Consider the following 15,278-nt stretch of genomic DNA (forward strand, 5'->3'; position numbering starts at 1 on the left):
TACTGCCGCACCAAGTGCAACACGCATGGAACTTCATCCCACAAACTGACATCTGGCACCTAAGCAACACAATGCATACAACACAATGCATGCACGTTTGCTCGCTTGCGTTCAGCATTCTGGGGGTTACACTGGTTATTAATGTACCAGAATTTAATTATTTTTTCTTTTCCCGTTATCAGTCTTCTGACTGATTTGATGCTGCCTGTCACGAATTCTTCTCTTGTGCCAAACTCTTCATCTCAGAATAGCACTTGCAACCGACCTAGTCAGTTATTTGCTGGATATGTTCCAATCTCTGGCTTCCTCTACAGTTTTTACCGTCTACAGCCCCCTCTAGTACTATGGAAAATTTCCCGTTTTGTCATCTCATCCTGTCTCTTCTTGTCGTCAAAGTTTTTCACACATTCTTTTCTCGTCGGTTCTATGGAAAACCTTCTCATTCCTTACCCGGTCAGTCCACCTAATTCTCAACATTCTTCTGTAGCAGCACATCTCAAATGCTTCGATTCCCTTCTGTTCTGGTTTACCGACAGTCCATGTTTCACTAGTGTACATTGCTGAGCTCCAAACGTACATTTTCAGTAGTTTCTTCCTCAAATTAAGGTCTGCGTTTAATATTAGGAGACTTCTCGTGGCCAGCAACGTCATCAACGAATCTGTAATTGATATCAATTCACCTTGAATTTTAATTCCACTCTTGAAGTTTTCTTTTATTTAAGTCATTGCTTCGTCTATGTATAGATGCCCGCATCTAATGGTCGTGCGATAGCGTTCTCGCTTCCCGCACCCGGATTCCCGGGTTCGATTCCCGGCGGGGTCAGGGATTTTCTCTGCCTCGTGATGGCTGGGTGTTGTGTGTTGTCCTTAGGTTAGTTAGGTTTAAGTAGTTCTAAGTTCTAGGGGACTGATGACCATAGATGTTAAGTCCCATAGTGCTCAGAGCCATTTGAACCATTTTTTTTATGTATAGATGGAACGCTAGTGGCGAAAGACTACATCCATGTCTTCCACCAGTTTTAGTCGGTAAACTTCGTTCTTGGTCTTCCACTCTAACAGTTTCCTCTTGGCTTTTATGTATTTTTTTAGAAATTTTTTGGACGTCTTCTTCCATTTAAATTTAAAATTGTCGAACGATCTTTCCAGGTCGACAGATCCAGTAAGCGTGTCTTGATTTTTACTTAATCTTGCTTTGATTATCAACTGCAACCTCAGAACTGTCTCTGGTGCCTTTATCATTCATAAAGCCAAACTGATCGTTGTCTAACACATCGTCAATTTTCTTTTCGAGTCTTCTGTATGTTATTCTTGTCAGCAGCTTGGAAGCATTAGTTGTTAAGCTGATTGTGCGATAATTCTCGCACGTGTCAGCTCTTGTAATCTTCGGCATCATTGTGTGGATGGTGTTTTTCCGAAGGTCAGATGATATATCAAACATTCTATAAACCAATGTGAATAGTCGTTTTATTGCCACTTGCCTCAGCGATTTCAAAACTTCTGATGGACTATTATCTATCCACTCTGCCTTATTTGATCCTGATTCTTCCTAAGCTCTTTTAAATTGTCATTCTGATTCTGGATCCCCTGTCTCTTCTATATCGTTTCCTGTTTCTTCAATCACATCATCAAAGTCTTCCCCATCATATAGGTTTTAGGTATACTCTTTCCACCTACTTGCTCTGCATTTCACGACAGAATTCGCATTGCATTATTAATGTTGTCAACCTTGCCTTTAATTTTACCGAAGGTTCTTTTGACTTTTCTGTATTCGTCCTTTCGACAGTCATTTCTTTTTCGATTTCTTCACGTTTCTCAAGTACACATTTCGCCCTAGCTTCCCTGCACTTCCGATTTATTTCATTCCTGAGTGACTAGTATTTCAGTATTTCTGAACTTCTCTGAACGTTTTTTTAACTCCTTCTTTCGTCTATTAACTGAAGTATTTCTTCTGATACCCATTGTTTCTTCACACTTACCTTCTTTGTAAATATTTTCTTGCAGCTTCTGTAATTGCCTCTTCAACTGCACTTCCTACTGTGCTATTTCTTATCGCAGTAGCTATAGCGTGAAATAGTTTCAGGCGTAACTTCTCATTTCTTAGTACTTTCGTATCCCACTTCACTGCGTATTGATTCTTCCTGACTGATCTCTTAAACGTCAGCCTACTCTTCATACTACTAAATTGTGAACTAAGTCTGTATCTGCTCCTGGGTAGACTTTACAATCCAGTATCCTATAGGTATCTTAACAGGTGGAAGAATCATAGGGGAACTGGAAGATAAGCGAAGTCTGATGAGTGTTGCCCAGAAATATGGTATTACTCACGGTACTGTTTCACGTGCGTTGCGAGCGTTCCAAAAATCAAGCAGTGTTGCCTGAAAGAGAGGTAGTGGTCGACGATCAACTACACCAGTAGATGGCCGCTAAATTGTACAACAGGCAAGAAGGGTCCCACGTCAAACGGGGCGTGCAGCTGCGATCTCAGTTAAGAGGGCAACAAGGTGCGGTGGTACCTAACGGTCACTGCAGGTGTAGTTGCTCTTCTAAACATCATCCGATAGGGAGAAACCAATTTGCGTCTTTACCTGCGGTTATTCGTACTTTAGGTATGCACCGGTCTGTTAACAAAAAAAAAAAAAAAAAAAAAAAAAAAAAACTCAATGTAGTCATAGGTTTGAGCCGCGCACGTCTGCTTTCTTGCGACGCAGCTAATTCGCTGCATTTTACAACCTGTAGCTGTGATCCACCAGTCAGAGTCTATGCATTGACTAAATTGCGATTTAATAAAATACACGTAAAAACAAAATAAAAGTTAAATGAATAATTTTGTAATAAGGGTTCCATTTCAACATCTGTAATTGGCGTCTGCAAAAGGGAATTATGTTGAACAATGTTTATTCGATGAAGGACATCTTAAATAAGTGGTCCTACAATATGCAGTAAAAATAAGAACAGAAAATATCCTTATCAAATGCAGTAAAGTTATTTTAAGCATTACGAAATGATAGTAAAGTCACATATTTATGTAGTCATCGAAAATACGTGAAAACTAAGTCCATTTCGTAATCACAGTACACGAAACATTCACCGGCTAAAAACAGTTCATTGTTAAACATGATGATTAATCAATTAAGACATTCGATATGGCGAGTAGAAATTTATACAGAGTCTGTCCTCAGTCCTGTAATACAAGCGGAAAAAGTTAGCGGGATGAAGACCTCTCGAAATACAGTATAAAGTCTCTGCAAACGTTAGAGTGTTTTAGCCGCCATTCACCGCCCAGAATGTCACCTACTGGATCAGATGTCACCAATTATCATAAGCAGGTCTGCCTTCTTTCATAACGAATTTCCAAGTGCCCAGAATCGCTCCCTTGAGCTCTTCATTCGAAAAGTCCCAGTCTCTATTTCACTCCATTAGCGTTCTACTGCTGTCCATTTTACCATTGTCTGAAGGCTGTCCCTACCAAAATATATAGTTCTTAAGTTCTACATGCATGATCTGACTCAGCCTGACCACTTCCCAGACTAAAGTAATATATTATAACAATATTTAAATAAAAAAGCTTAGCTTTTAAATATTTCGCCACACTCAGTTCATTCGCAAAATTACAAATATAGGTTTGTTCATAAATGAATAAGCTAGTATTGTATTTTTGTACAAGTGTGCTCACGTTAAATGACAATGAATTGTCATTAAATATTTATATAACAGTTATTTATTCCTTCTTGACAGAAGTTTCTCTTGTTCCTCTTTTCTGCTTTTCCATTGGCTGAAGGCCATCCTCCACCAAAAATGCTGTACATCGTTCTTAAGCTGTACAGACATTATTTGATTCAACTTGACCACTTACTGGACTAAAGTAATATATTAGAGCAATATTTAAATAAAGAAATGTAATAAATATTCAGTCACACTCAGACCATTCACAGTATTTCCAAATAAAGGTTTGTTCATAAATAGATATCATTCTTGCGCAAGTCTACTCACGTTAAATGACAAAGATTTATCATTTTTTTAACCAGTTATTTATGACTTCTTGACAGAAGCGTCTCTTGGTTCTGTATTCAGTTGTGGTATCCACTAACATATGCGATTCACCACCTTTAAATTAGCGAAGCTTTTGATGACACTTGCAAGCAACATTTAAATAAAGTTACTGGCAAAAAGGTAAACTGCTCATTAAATAACTACACAAGTACGTCAAGATATGAGGTATTCATGGTATTCATATTCTGTGTAATTGCGGAGAATACTACGTTTAAGAGATTAACAGTTGCTAATTCAGAGGTTCATTACGAAAATGTTTGGTTACTGTGAAATATTAACTTCTGTAGTTTTAAAAACATTGAAAAATGCTCTCTAACTGGATGTGCCTCACTTTTCTGAGATCGCAAATGTATTCAGATTTGCTGCAGTACTTGACAGCAAGTTATAAGAGATTTTCAGAGAACTGTAAGATGCCATCTTGCAGCTTGTCTGCCACTCCGCCGTTATTGATGCACCTCATGCACAACGAGTATGCGAGTAAAAGCAGCCGAAAATCCCAGCTTTTGGATTTATCCATTTTTGCCTTCTCTGATCGTCTTTGAACCTGGATTGTGCCATGCCGGTCACCTAGCTGGAACTGCCATGGCACTCTTGCTCGTCTGCTAGCGTTCAGCCGTACAAGAAATTCATCTTACATCGTACCAGTACTGGGCGGCCAATTAGCTAGTCTACACCCGCGTAACTCTAGAGGTACACGATCTCGCACTTCCCTGAGGTACTACACGGTGGTGGTCTCTTTCTCTGACGATCGTGACATTGTGTTCCGTTAACACTCGTACATCGGCGGCGACGTTTGCGAATTTTCCAAGCGCATAGGGAATTGACCAACAAGGAATGGGGTAACGAGCTCTTCTGGGATGAGAACATATTCTGAGTAGAAATTTGGGACGTACCCTCTTAATGTGGGAGGTGGGAACGCTTAATAGAATCAGGACCATTGTCGAACATGACCTTTCTTGTGCTCCATATGTTATGATAGGGCGAGGAGGAATAATGTCGCAGAGGCGCACTGCCATTCAAATCTTTGAACACAGTACACTCACCAGTTAACATTATTGTGACTACTACTTCATCATACGCGTCTTTTTAGGGACGCACTCGGCCCTTATTCATTTTTAGGGTTCTGTACCTAAACGAAATCCTAATGGGATCACTTTTTTGTCTGTCTGTCAGTCTACCTGCCTGCCTGTCTGTCTGTCAGACTGTTCAAAACCTTTTTCTCAGCAATGGAGAGATGCGTCATGCTGAAATTTATGTCACACATTATGGAAGGCCGCCCGGCTAGCCGCGCAGTCTAAAGCCCGGTCCGCACGCAACGATCTGTCTGCGCAGACATCGGCGCAGATGTCTGTACATGCAAAAGATCGCTGCAAATGTGGTGTGTTCACACAACACAAACCCCAATCTACTAATCGCCCGCCATCTGTCGGTGTAGAACAGAACTATCAGTGGCAAGCGACTACGCTCCCCGTAAATGTCAAAAATTTAATTCAGTTATTTTGAAATATAGAAATGGGGGAAGTTCTGTTGTGATCTGTGTTCGCAACTTGTGTTGCAAAAAACGTTCGGACCAACCGCAGTAAACAGAGAAAGCGGTCAAAATGGTGTAGACAGTGGCTGCTAAAGCTAAAGCAGTTTTCTCACGTAAATTTACTGCGAGACTCGCAGGGCGAACCTTAAGAAAGCGAAGCAGATCAAAATACCATAACGTTGGCTGATATACTTGATCTACTCCTACACCAGATCTTCTAGATTTCTGAACTTTGGATAACTCTTTTCGGCAAACAGTTCGCAATGAATTATTTTTTTTATTACTGTTTCTCTGTTTGCCGAGGCGTCAACCGCCCGCAATTTTTCAATTAGAGCATTGTATGGTGCTGTCTTTTTGTCTCGGTCACTATATTCTTTACTTTTAATCTTCCACAAACATGGATACTTTCTACATATTTCAATGAATTCACTAGCAAACTCTCGAGAACACTGACGAGTATCAGCCATTTTAATGCCCTGTGCGCACAAATACAAACACTAGACTGAGCCAACAGCTGTTTCGCGCCAGATTTGCGGCGATCTCATGTCCACACGCTCCAACGTGTCTGCGCAGATGTGGTTTGAGCCCACAGATTTGAGAGGTTTCGCTCAAACCTCCAACTCCAACATCTAGATTTGCACACATCTCAGGCTGGTGCAAATCTTCTGTCCACACGCAACGATCTGTCTGCGCAGATGTGATGTGCGGAGACATTTGCGCAGACAGATCGTTTCGTGTTGACGGGCCTTAACGCGCTGCTTCCTGAGCGGGAATTTTTTTTTTTTCATTTTCTATACCCCTTTTACCCAGGAACTGGGAGACATATCAAATTGACTTTTATGTCACATACTGAGATCTATAGTCCTTTGATGGTTTAAAAATGTTGTGCCCCTGAGTCAATGCAGTCGAAAGATACGGCCATTTATGTCACATATTTTGATACTCGCAAATTCACTTATTACGGTGCCTCCCCTTGATGTACAATTATGAAATTTGGGAGGAGCAACGTTTCGCAGTACAATTAAAGGTAAATCAGAAAAGTGTTAATTTATAATTATATCACACGAAAAAATATTTCTTTTATCATTTGTTATTGGATTTTATACATTAAATTAAGTTATTCTGGAAATTTTCGAATCCGTTGGTCCGATATCTTGCCAGTATCGATGTTGATAACAGCCAAAAATAGTAGAAATCCTAGATTCCCGAAATGGATGAGCTGTCTACATACGTCATCGAGTTTGTATGGAATCCTCCTTGCGTGAGTCCTATTCGCATGTGCCACATTTTGATGGATTACAATGAGGGACCAAACAATAAACCGCGGGAGAAAGAGCTCTTGAAACTAGATGATATTCAGCAAATGGACTGGTCCGTCCGTTCGCCCAGCTCAAATCCCTTTGGGAACGTGTGGGATGCTGCGGGAAGACGCACTGCAATTGCAGCACGTCCACAGGCGCCAACGAACATCAAACGACTGTCAACTGCCCGGATGTCGGAATGGAACACTCTACTACAAGAGCTCCTTACAAACCCAGTGCCCAGCATTTAAGCACCTTGCAGAGAATGCATTTCTGTTCGCGGTGATAACACATGCTATTAAAAATCATGTCCTGCCCTTTTGTAATGTCAAGCGGAGCGTTATGAATCGTCCTGACTTCAGTGTAACCGATGTTTTTGAATAATAGTATCATATCTGTTCGTCTCATTCCTTATTTATTTCACTTACCTTCTGTGCTATAATGTAGCAGTTCCTTATACACTCCTGGAAATTGAAATAAGAACACCGTTAATTCATTTTCCCAGGAAGGGGAAACTTTATTGACACATTCCTGGGGTCAGATACATCACATGATCACACTCACAGAACCACAGGCACATAGACACAGGCAACAGAGCATGCACAATGTCGGCGCTAGTACAGTGTATATCCACCTTTCGCACCAATGCAGGCTGCTATTCTCCCATGGAGACGATCGTAGAGATGCTGGATGTAGTCCTGTGGAACGGATTGCCATGCCATTTCCACCTGGCGCCTCAGTTGGACCAGCGTTCGTGCTGGACGTGCAGACCGCGTGAGACGACTCTTCATCCAGTCCCAAACATGCTCAATGGGGGACAGATCCGGAGATCTTGCTGGCCAGGGTAGTTGACTTATACCTTCTAGAGCACGTTGGGTGGCACGGGATACATGCGGACGTGGATTGTCCTGTTGGAATAGCAAGTTCCCTTGCCGGTCTAGGAATGGTAGAACGATGGGTTCGATGACGGTTTGGATGTACCGTGCACTATTCAGTGTCCCCTCGACGATCACCAGAGGTATACGGCCAGTGTAGGAGATCGCTCCCCACACCATGATGCCGGGTGTTGGCCCTGTGTACCTCGGTCGTATGCAGTCCTGATTGTGGCGCTCACCTGCACGGCGCCAAACACGCATACGACCATCATTGGCACCAAGGCAGAAGCGACTCTCATCGCTGAAGACGACACGTCTCCATTCATCCCTCCATTCACGCCTGTCGCGACACCACTGGAGGCGGGCTGCACGATGTTGGGGCGTGAGCGGAAGACGGCCTAACGGTGTGCGGGACCGTAGCCCAGCTTCATGGAGACGGTTGCGAATGGTCCTCGCCGATACCCCAGGAGCAACAGTGTCCCTAATTTGCTGGGAAGTGGCGGTGCGGTCCCCTACGGCACTGCGTAGGATCCTACGGTCTTGGCGTGCATCCGTGCGTCGCTGCGGTCCGTTCCCAGGTCGATGGGCACGTGCACCTTCCGCCGACCACTGGCGACAACATCGATGTACTGTGGAGACCTCACGCCCCACTTGTTGAACAATTCGGCGGTACGCCCACCCGGCCTCCCGCATGCCCACTATACGCCCTCGCTCAAAGTCCGTCAACTGCACATACGGTTCACGTCCACGCTGTCGCGGCATGCTACCAGTGTTAAAGACTGCGATGGAGCTCCGTATGCCACGGCAAACTGGCTGACACTGACGGCGGCGGTGCACAAATGCTGCGCCATTCGACGGCCAACACCGCGGTTCCTGGTGTGTCCGCTGTGCCGTGCGTGTGATCATTGCTTGTACAGCCCTCTCGCAGTGTCCGGAGCAAGTATGGTGGGTCTGACACACCGGTGTCAATGTGTTCTTTTTTCCATTTCCAGGAGTGTATGTATGGTTCAAGTTACAATCGAGCTGTGTTACTTGGCAGTGACAGATTATGCGAAAGGTACTTTCCTCCTTAAGTTTACCAAACAAGTGTACACTGAAGATCCATAACTTTATGACCACCTGCGTAATAGGTTTTTCGTCAGTCTTTGGAACAAAATACCACCACTGATTCTGCGTATCAGGGATCCGACAGTCTGTCGGTAAATTTCGGAAAATATTAGGCATTAGATGTCTACGCATGGTAGCCCTAGCGTAATTCGCGTACGCGATAATGGCGCTCGATTGCGACCCCTATGGGTTCTACTTTGTCGCCGAGACATCAGTGCAAATTCACGATAATGTTCCTCAAACCACTGTAGCACGGTGGTGGCTCCGAGACACGGAAAATTATCCTGCTGAAAGATGACATCCACGTCGGGGAAGACATCAAGCATGAAAGGTTGCAGGTGATTCGCAGCTGTCAGTGTACCTTCGATTAATACCGTCGATCCCATATAAGCGCAAGAGAATGTCTCCCTCAGCATTATAGTGGTTTCACTAGCCTGCGTCCGCCGAGCGCTGCACGTTTCGAGCTGCTGTTCAGCTCGATGACTTCGTTCGTGGAGACGACTGTCGACCTAGTGTAACGAAAATGTGATTCACTTCAAGAACTAACAGGTTTCGACGGTCGAATCCCGCTGGTCCTGTGTCCACTGCAATCGTTGTTGACGATATCGTTGGGTCAACGTGTGAATACGTAGGGGTGGTCTGCTGTGGAGCTCTATGTGCAACAATGTACGTTGAATGGTGAGCTCCTAAACACTTGTGAGTGAATCAGCATTGTGCTCTTTCGGCAGAGACGGCACAGATCACCATCTGTCTTACCTTACAGGCTAAACGAGCCTCCGAACCCCAAGTGCTGTGAAGAGTCGTGGACGTGTAAACATTTAATACCTAGTGGTAGTTTCACTGTCCTTCTACCTTTTCCGTAGTTTCTCACAACAGTAGCACGTGAACATACGACCAGCTTCGCCGTTTTCGAGATATTTGTTCACAGGCTCTGCGTAGTAATAATCTGACCTTCGTCAAAGTCGTTTATCTCAATGAATATCCCCATTTGCAACCCCATAGCTTCGCTGGGGTGATGCTCCGTCCGTGTCTGCTGTTTTTACATACCTTTTTTACCGCATTACGTGCCCGCAACGTTACCAGGCGGCATCCAGCGTCGCGTTGGTTAGTGGTCATAAGTTTTTGGCTGATCAGTGTAAATGCGTGTTGACGATATTCCTCTACTGAAAAGGTCTTGTTTCTATTTGAACAGCTGGCAAGACGGAAAATTGGAAGCGCATCCTGGACGTGAACGTGTTGGGTCTGAGCATCTGCACCAGGGAGGCCGTGCAGGACATGCTGAGCCGGGGCGTCGACGACGGCTTCATCATCCACATCAGCAGGTAGGGGGCAAAGTTCTCTTACCTACTTGTCAGTCCACTGTTTTTGTCCTGTAGCCTGCTCATCTACATCAGAAGACCACTCATATTTAACAGTCCATCTGAAATTATAATCTCATTTGTATTCCCAGTAATGTCATGGTCTTACTCTGTGTCTTACCGACGTGGAGAACACGGCAAGTGCCATAACCCGATTTCACAGAAACTTCGCTCAGTGGAAGAGAGGTCAAAACAGTGAATACGTGTCTCAGGTTATCACTAGATATTTGATAGTTTCTGAGAAAACGACGGTCAAAGTTTTCAGTGTAATTTAGACGCATTTTTGTGGGGAAACAATCCAATCACAGTGATGACACATTGATCAGCGTTGCGGATTCACTTTTTTGCTCCTCGTGTTCGAAAACTCGATTATTATTTTTAATTTTGTTATTCATTTATTTACCCATGTTCTTAGAAGACTACTACACGAAAGTTGTCCTTATTCGTCTACTAATAGTATGGCTGGAGAATGAATTTAAAAAGGAAAACAGTAAATTAATGTAAAACGTTTTTGAAACTGTTTTCGTTGAAATTCCTGTAGTGCACTTCATAGTCGATTGGAAGGTCTAGTTTTCGCAAAGATGAACCGCTATGAATGGTCTGCCGCGAATTTATTGCCAATGCATGAAATCTTCAGCAATGTTGACGTCGTTTCTTTCCCGAGAGAGAGTCATATGAAGAAATGTTGCTGTGACAAGCACTCCTTTGAGCGATCCTCGTGATGTACGGAATTTATATGTTTTGAATGTTTCTACGTTCAGTGTCATCCGAGGAACGCACCAAGTCTTTCTGAAGAATAAACATAACAATAAAACATAAGAATTGATATAAGAATTAAATATAAGACGGTGAGAATATAAAAAGATTGTAACCGTGAAAATACCATGCATAGAAATATTATGTAATAAAAGTAGGACACTTATTGTGAAACCAAGTCGTAATTTTACAATTAATATAACGCCCTTCTGTTCTCTAACTTGATAAGGAACATCGTGTAATGATCTTCTACAGATATGGGTGAAATACTAAAATAAAGTGAAAAACAAAATAAATAAAAACAATGATCAGGTTTCAGTCACGAGGCGCAGAAGTGAGAAGCCGCGATGCCACCAGTGGCGCGCTATAAGCCATTGAAATTACATTGAAAACTTTGACGATCGTTTTCTCAGAAACTGTAGAGTATCTGCAGGTAATCCGAGACACGTGTTCGCTTATTTCATTTCTGTTCCACCGACCAAAGTTTCTGGGAAATTAGGCTGTGGCACTTGTCGTGTTCTTCTCGAGAGTCAGCATTGTTCTAAATGCTGATAATATTGACATCATCCTCAGAGCTTCATGAAACAGACTATGGCGAGACACAATACACCATTCTCTTCCTTCTTTTCCTATTCCTCGTCGCCGACATAAGAGTAAAATATAACATTAAATGTACTAATCACCTATTAAAGTCTCGTGAAGAGTGCGATTCATCGTAGCATAGTTTCAGAAACGATGTATGAAGGATGAAAAATTAGTTTAAACTTGGAGTTCACTATAAGCAAAATGGAAATAGACAAATAAGGAATATCAAAAAAAATTTCGGGCGACTGTCAACAGCATCGATATCCTTGGAGAACTGTACGGTACACACTGTTCTGTATTGCAAATACACTCCTGGAAATGGAAAAAAGAACACATTGACACCGGTGTGTCAGAACCACCATACTTGCTCCGGACACTGCGAGAGGGCCGTACAAGCAATGATCACACGCACGGCACAGCGGACACACCAGGAACCGCGGTGTTGGCCGTCGAATGGCGCTAGCTGTGCAGCATTTGTGCACCGCAGCCGTCAGTGTCAGCCAGTTTGCCATGGCATACGGAGCTCCATCGCAGTCTTTAACACTGGTAGCATGCCGCGACAGCGTGGACGTGAACCGTATGTGCAGCTGACGGACTTTGAGCGTGGGCGTATAGTGGGCATGTGGGAGGCCGGGTGGACGTACCGCCGAATTGCTCAACACGTGGGGCGTGAGGTCTCCACAGTACATCGATGTTGTCGCCAGTGGTCGGCGGAAGGTGCACGTGCCCGTCGACCCGGGACCGGACCGCATCGACGAACGGATGCACGCCAAGACCGTAGGATCCTACGCAGTGCCGTAGGGGACCGCACCGCCACTTCCCAGCAAATTAGGGACACTGTTGCTCCTGGGGTATCGGCGAGGACCATTCGCAACCGTCTCCATGAAGCTGGGCTACGGTCCCGCACACCGTTAGGCCGTCTTCCGCTTATGCCCCAACATCGTGCAGCCCGCCTCCAGTGGTGTCGCGACAGGCGTGAATGGAGGGACGAATGGAGACGTGTCGTCTTCAGCGATGAGAGTCGCTTCTGCCTTGGTGCCAATGATGGTCGTATACGTGTTTGGCGCCACAATCAGGACTGCATACGACCGAGGCACACAGGGCCAACACCCGGCATCATGGTGTAGGGAGCGATCTCCTACACAGGCCGTACACCTCTGGTGATCGTCGAGGGGACACTGAATAGTGCACGGTACATCCAAACCGTCATCGAACCCATCGTTCTACCATTCCTAGACCGGCAAGGGAACTTGCTGTTCCAACAGGACAATGCACGTCCGCATGTATCCCGTGCCACCCAACGTGCTCTAGAAGGTGTAAGTCAACTACCCTGGCCAGCAAGATCTCCGGATCTGTCCCCCATTGAACATGTTTGGGACTGGATGAAGCGTCGTCGCACGCAGTCTGCACGTCCAGCACGAACGCTGGTCCAACTGAGGCGCCAGGTGGAAATGGCATGGCAAGCCTTTCCACAGGACTACATCCAGCATCTCTACGATCGTCTCCATGGGAGAATAGCAGCCTGCATTGCTGGGAAAGGTGGATATACACTGTACTAGTGCCGACATTGTGCATGCTCTGTTGCCTGTGTCTATGTGCCTGTGGTTCTGTGAGTGTGATCATGTGATGTATCTGACCCCAGGAATGTGTCAATAAAGTTTTCCCTTCCTGGGACAATGAATTCACGGTGTTCTTATTTCAATTTCCAGGAGTGTATAATCATTTACAACCTGTTTCGATCACTGATCATCTTCACAGTGGAAAAATATTGTGAGAACTGCACGTCACACATGCTATTTAACAGAAAAAACGCCACACCTGACTTTCAAACATAATAAAAAGGTACTTCACGGCGGTATATTTCTCTGAAGTTTGGAAGTCAGCTTTGGCATCTTTTATGATTAAATAGCATGTATGACATGTGAAGTTGTCATGACATGTGAAGTTGTCACAATATTTCTTTCTCCCTGTGAAGATGATCAATGATCGAAACCGATTGTGAATAAATGAATTTGTAAGACAGCACAGTATGTACAATCCACTTCTTCAAGGAAAAAAGGCACAATGAGAACGTGGTACTACTGCCACTTCAGATATTTCCAGGGTCAACAATCATGGTTCCATTCTTAGAAATGTCGCGTAGTACTGAAACGAAATTATTTGTGTGTGCGTGCGTAGCTTACGAAGAGTCTTGTATATTTTTGGACCCGGGAATAACAGATAGGCAGCCTATCGATTCCGTTCAAACAAGTTTACTAATTCTTCCTCACCTCTGGACAGAAAAATAATTTAAAGTGGGAACTTCCCCATTGATATCTGTCTTCCTATTACTTTTTTATCTGTAGAGAAGACTGGTTTCACGTCCTGCTTTGCGTCTTCAGTGTAAAAGTTAGTAAGTGTTTCGGTAATCTGCTATATTGCTTCATATCCTCCTTTATGTTCCCCTCTTCATTTTTCACTTCAATTATGGCCATTTCGTTTTGTAGATTCATCCGTCTCTGCATTCTTACCCATTTACACCAAACTCAGATCAGTGTAATTGTTTTCTTAACAAGAAATCGATGTGACTTTGTTTCATTTGACCAGGTTTTAATTTTGGTATTTACCACGTGATCCTTCACAGACTGCTGCTTCTTAATCTGCTAATACGTCTTACTTCAAGCGTCTGAGAATGTTGTTTTTCTTGATTCTAGATGCATTCTGTTCGGCTTGCTATTTGAGTGCTACGACTCTTGGCCTGAATAGCTCCAGGCAAATCACGGGGTGATCCCTTTGAAAGGGCACAGCCGATTTCCTTCCACATCCTTGAAACAGGCCGAGCTTGTGCTCCCTCTCTCATGACATCGATGTCGACGGCATATGAAACTCTTACCTTCATTTCTTTTTTCTTGGCCTTCATAAATACATAAATATTAAAATTAAAAATATTTTTGAGTCATTCGGTGTTCACAATTTTATTCTGAAGGTTCTTTACAGATTTCAACAAATTACACGAGACTTGTTCATAAGTAATGCAGCACATTCCTTTCTCTGCCAACTTCCATTGAAAAAATCTGGAATCTCTTCTTAGACGCCGTGTGGAATATTCCTATAGTTTCATGAAGTTTCCCTAGGTGGCGGAGCTATACATGATTTTTAAAATGGTGCCGCTAACAGAGGCGCGTGCCAAGCGGAGAGCTGTGATTGAGTTTCTTTCGGTGGAGCACCAGAGAGCGTCGCAGATAACGTCCGCAGCTCGTGGTCTAGGGGCTAGCGTTGCTACCTCTGGACCACGAGGTACCGGTTTCGATTCCCGGCCGTGTTGGGAATTTTCTCTGTCCCGGGCCTGGGCGTTTGTGTTGTTCTCATCGTTTCATCATCGTCATCATTTGTGAGAGTGGCTAGATTCGATTGAGAAGAAAATAGACTGTGTAAAAATTGGGACATTGCATAGGCGCTGATGACCGCGCAGTTGAGTGCCCCACAAACCAAACACCATCATCGCAGATATTCATAAGCCTTACAGAATGTCTACGAAGACCTATCAGTGAACGAAAGCACGATGGGTCTTAGGGCGAGGCGTCAGTCATCATCGCAATAAGACCGCGCAATCCTCTCCGATATCACGCATGCCGGACGACCTCACACGGTGAAAGTTCGCTTTAAATAATGAAAATATCACTCACTTACTCTATTTTGAATAATAACAGCTGTGCAGAAGTGATACTCAACTGTT

General features: G+C 43.9%; 1 protein-coding gene across 2 annotated transcripts in view; it reads left to right on the forward strand.

Moving 5' to 3' along the window:
- Positions 1-15,278, forward strand: part of LOC126336787 (dehydrogenase/reductase SDR family member 11-like) — a 136,484-nt gene that overhangs the window by 105,907 nt on the left and 15,299 nt on the right. For both annotated transcript variants that reach the window (XM_050000809.1, XM_050000808.1), the window contains exon 3: positions 10,057-10,186. In XM_050000809.1, the coding sequence (XP_049856766.1) occupies positions 10,057-10,186 (130 nt within the window). The remainder of the gene's footprint in view (positions 1-10,056; positions 10,187-15,278) is intronic.

The sequence above is a fragment of the Schistocerca gregaria genome, chromosome 2 (assembly GCF_023897955.1).
Source record: "Schistocerca gregaria isolate iqSchGreg1 chromosome 2, iqSchGreg1.2, whole genome shotgun sequence".
Lineage (NCBI taxonomy): Eukaryota > Metazoa > Arthropoda > Insecta > Orthoptera > Acrididae > Schistocerca > Schistocerca gregaria.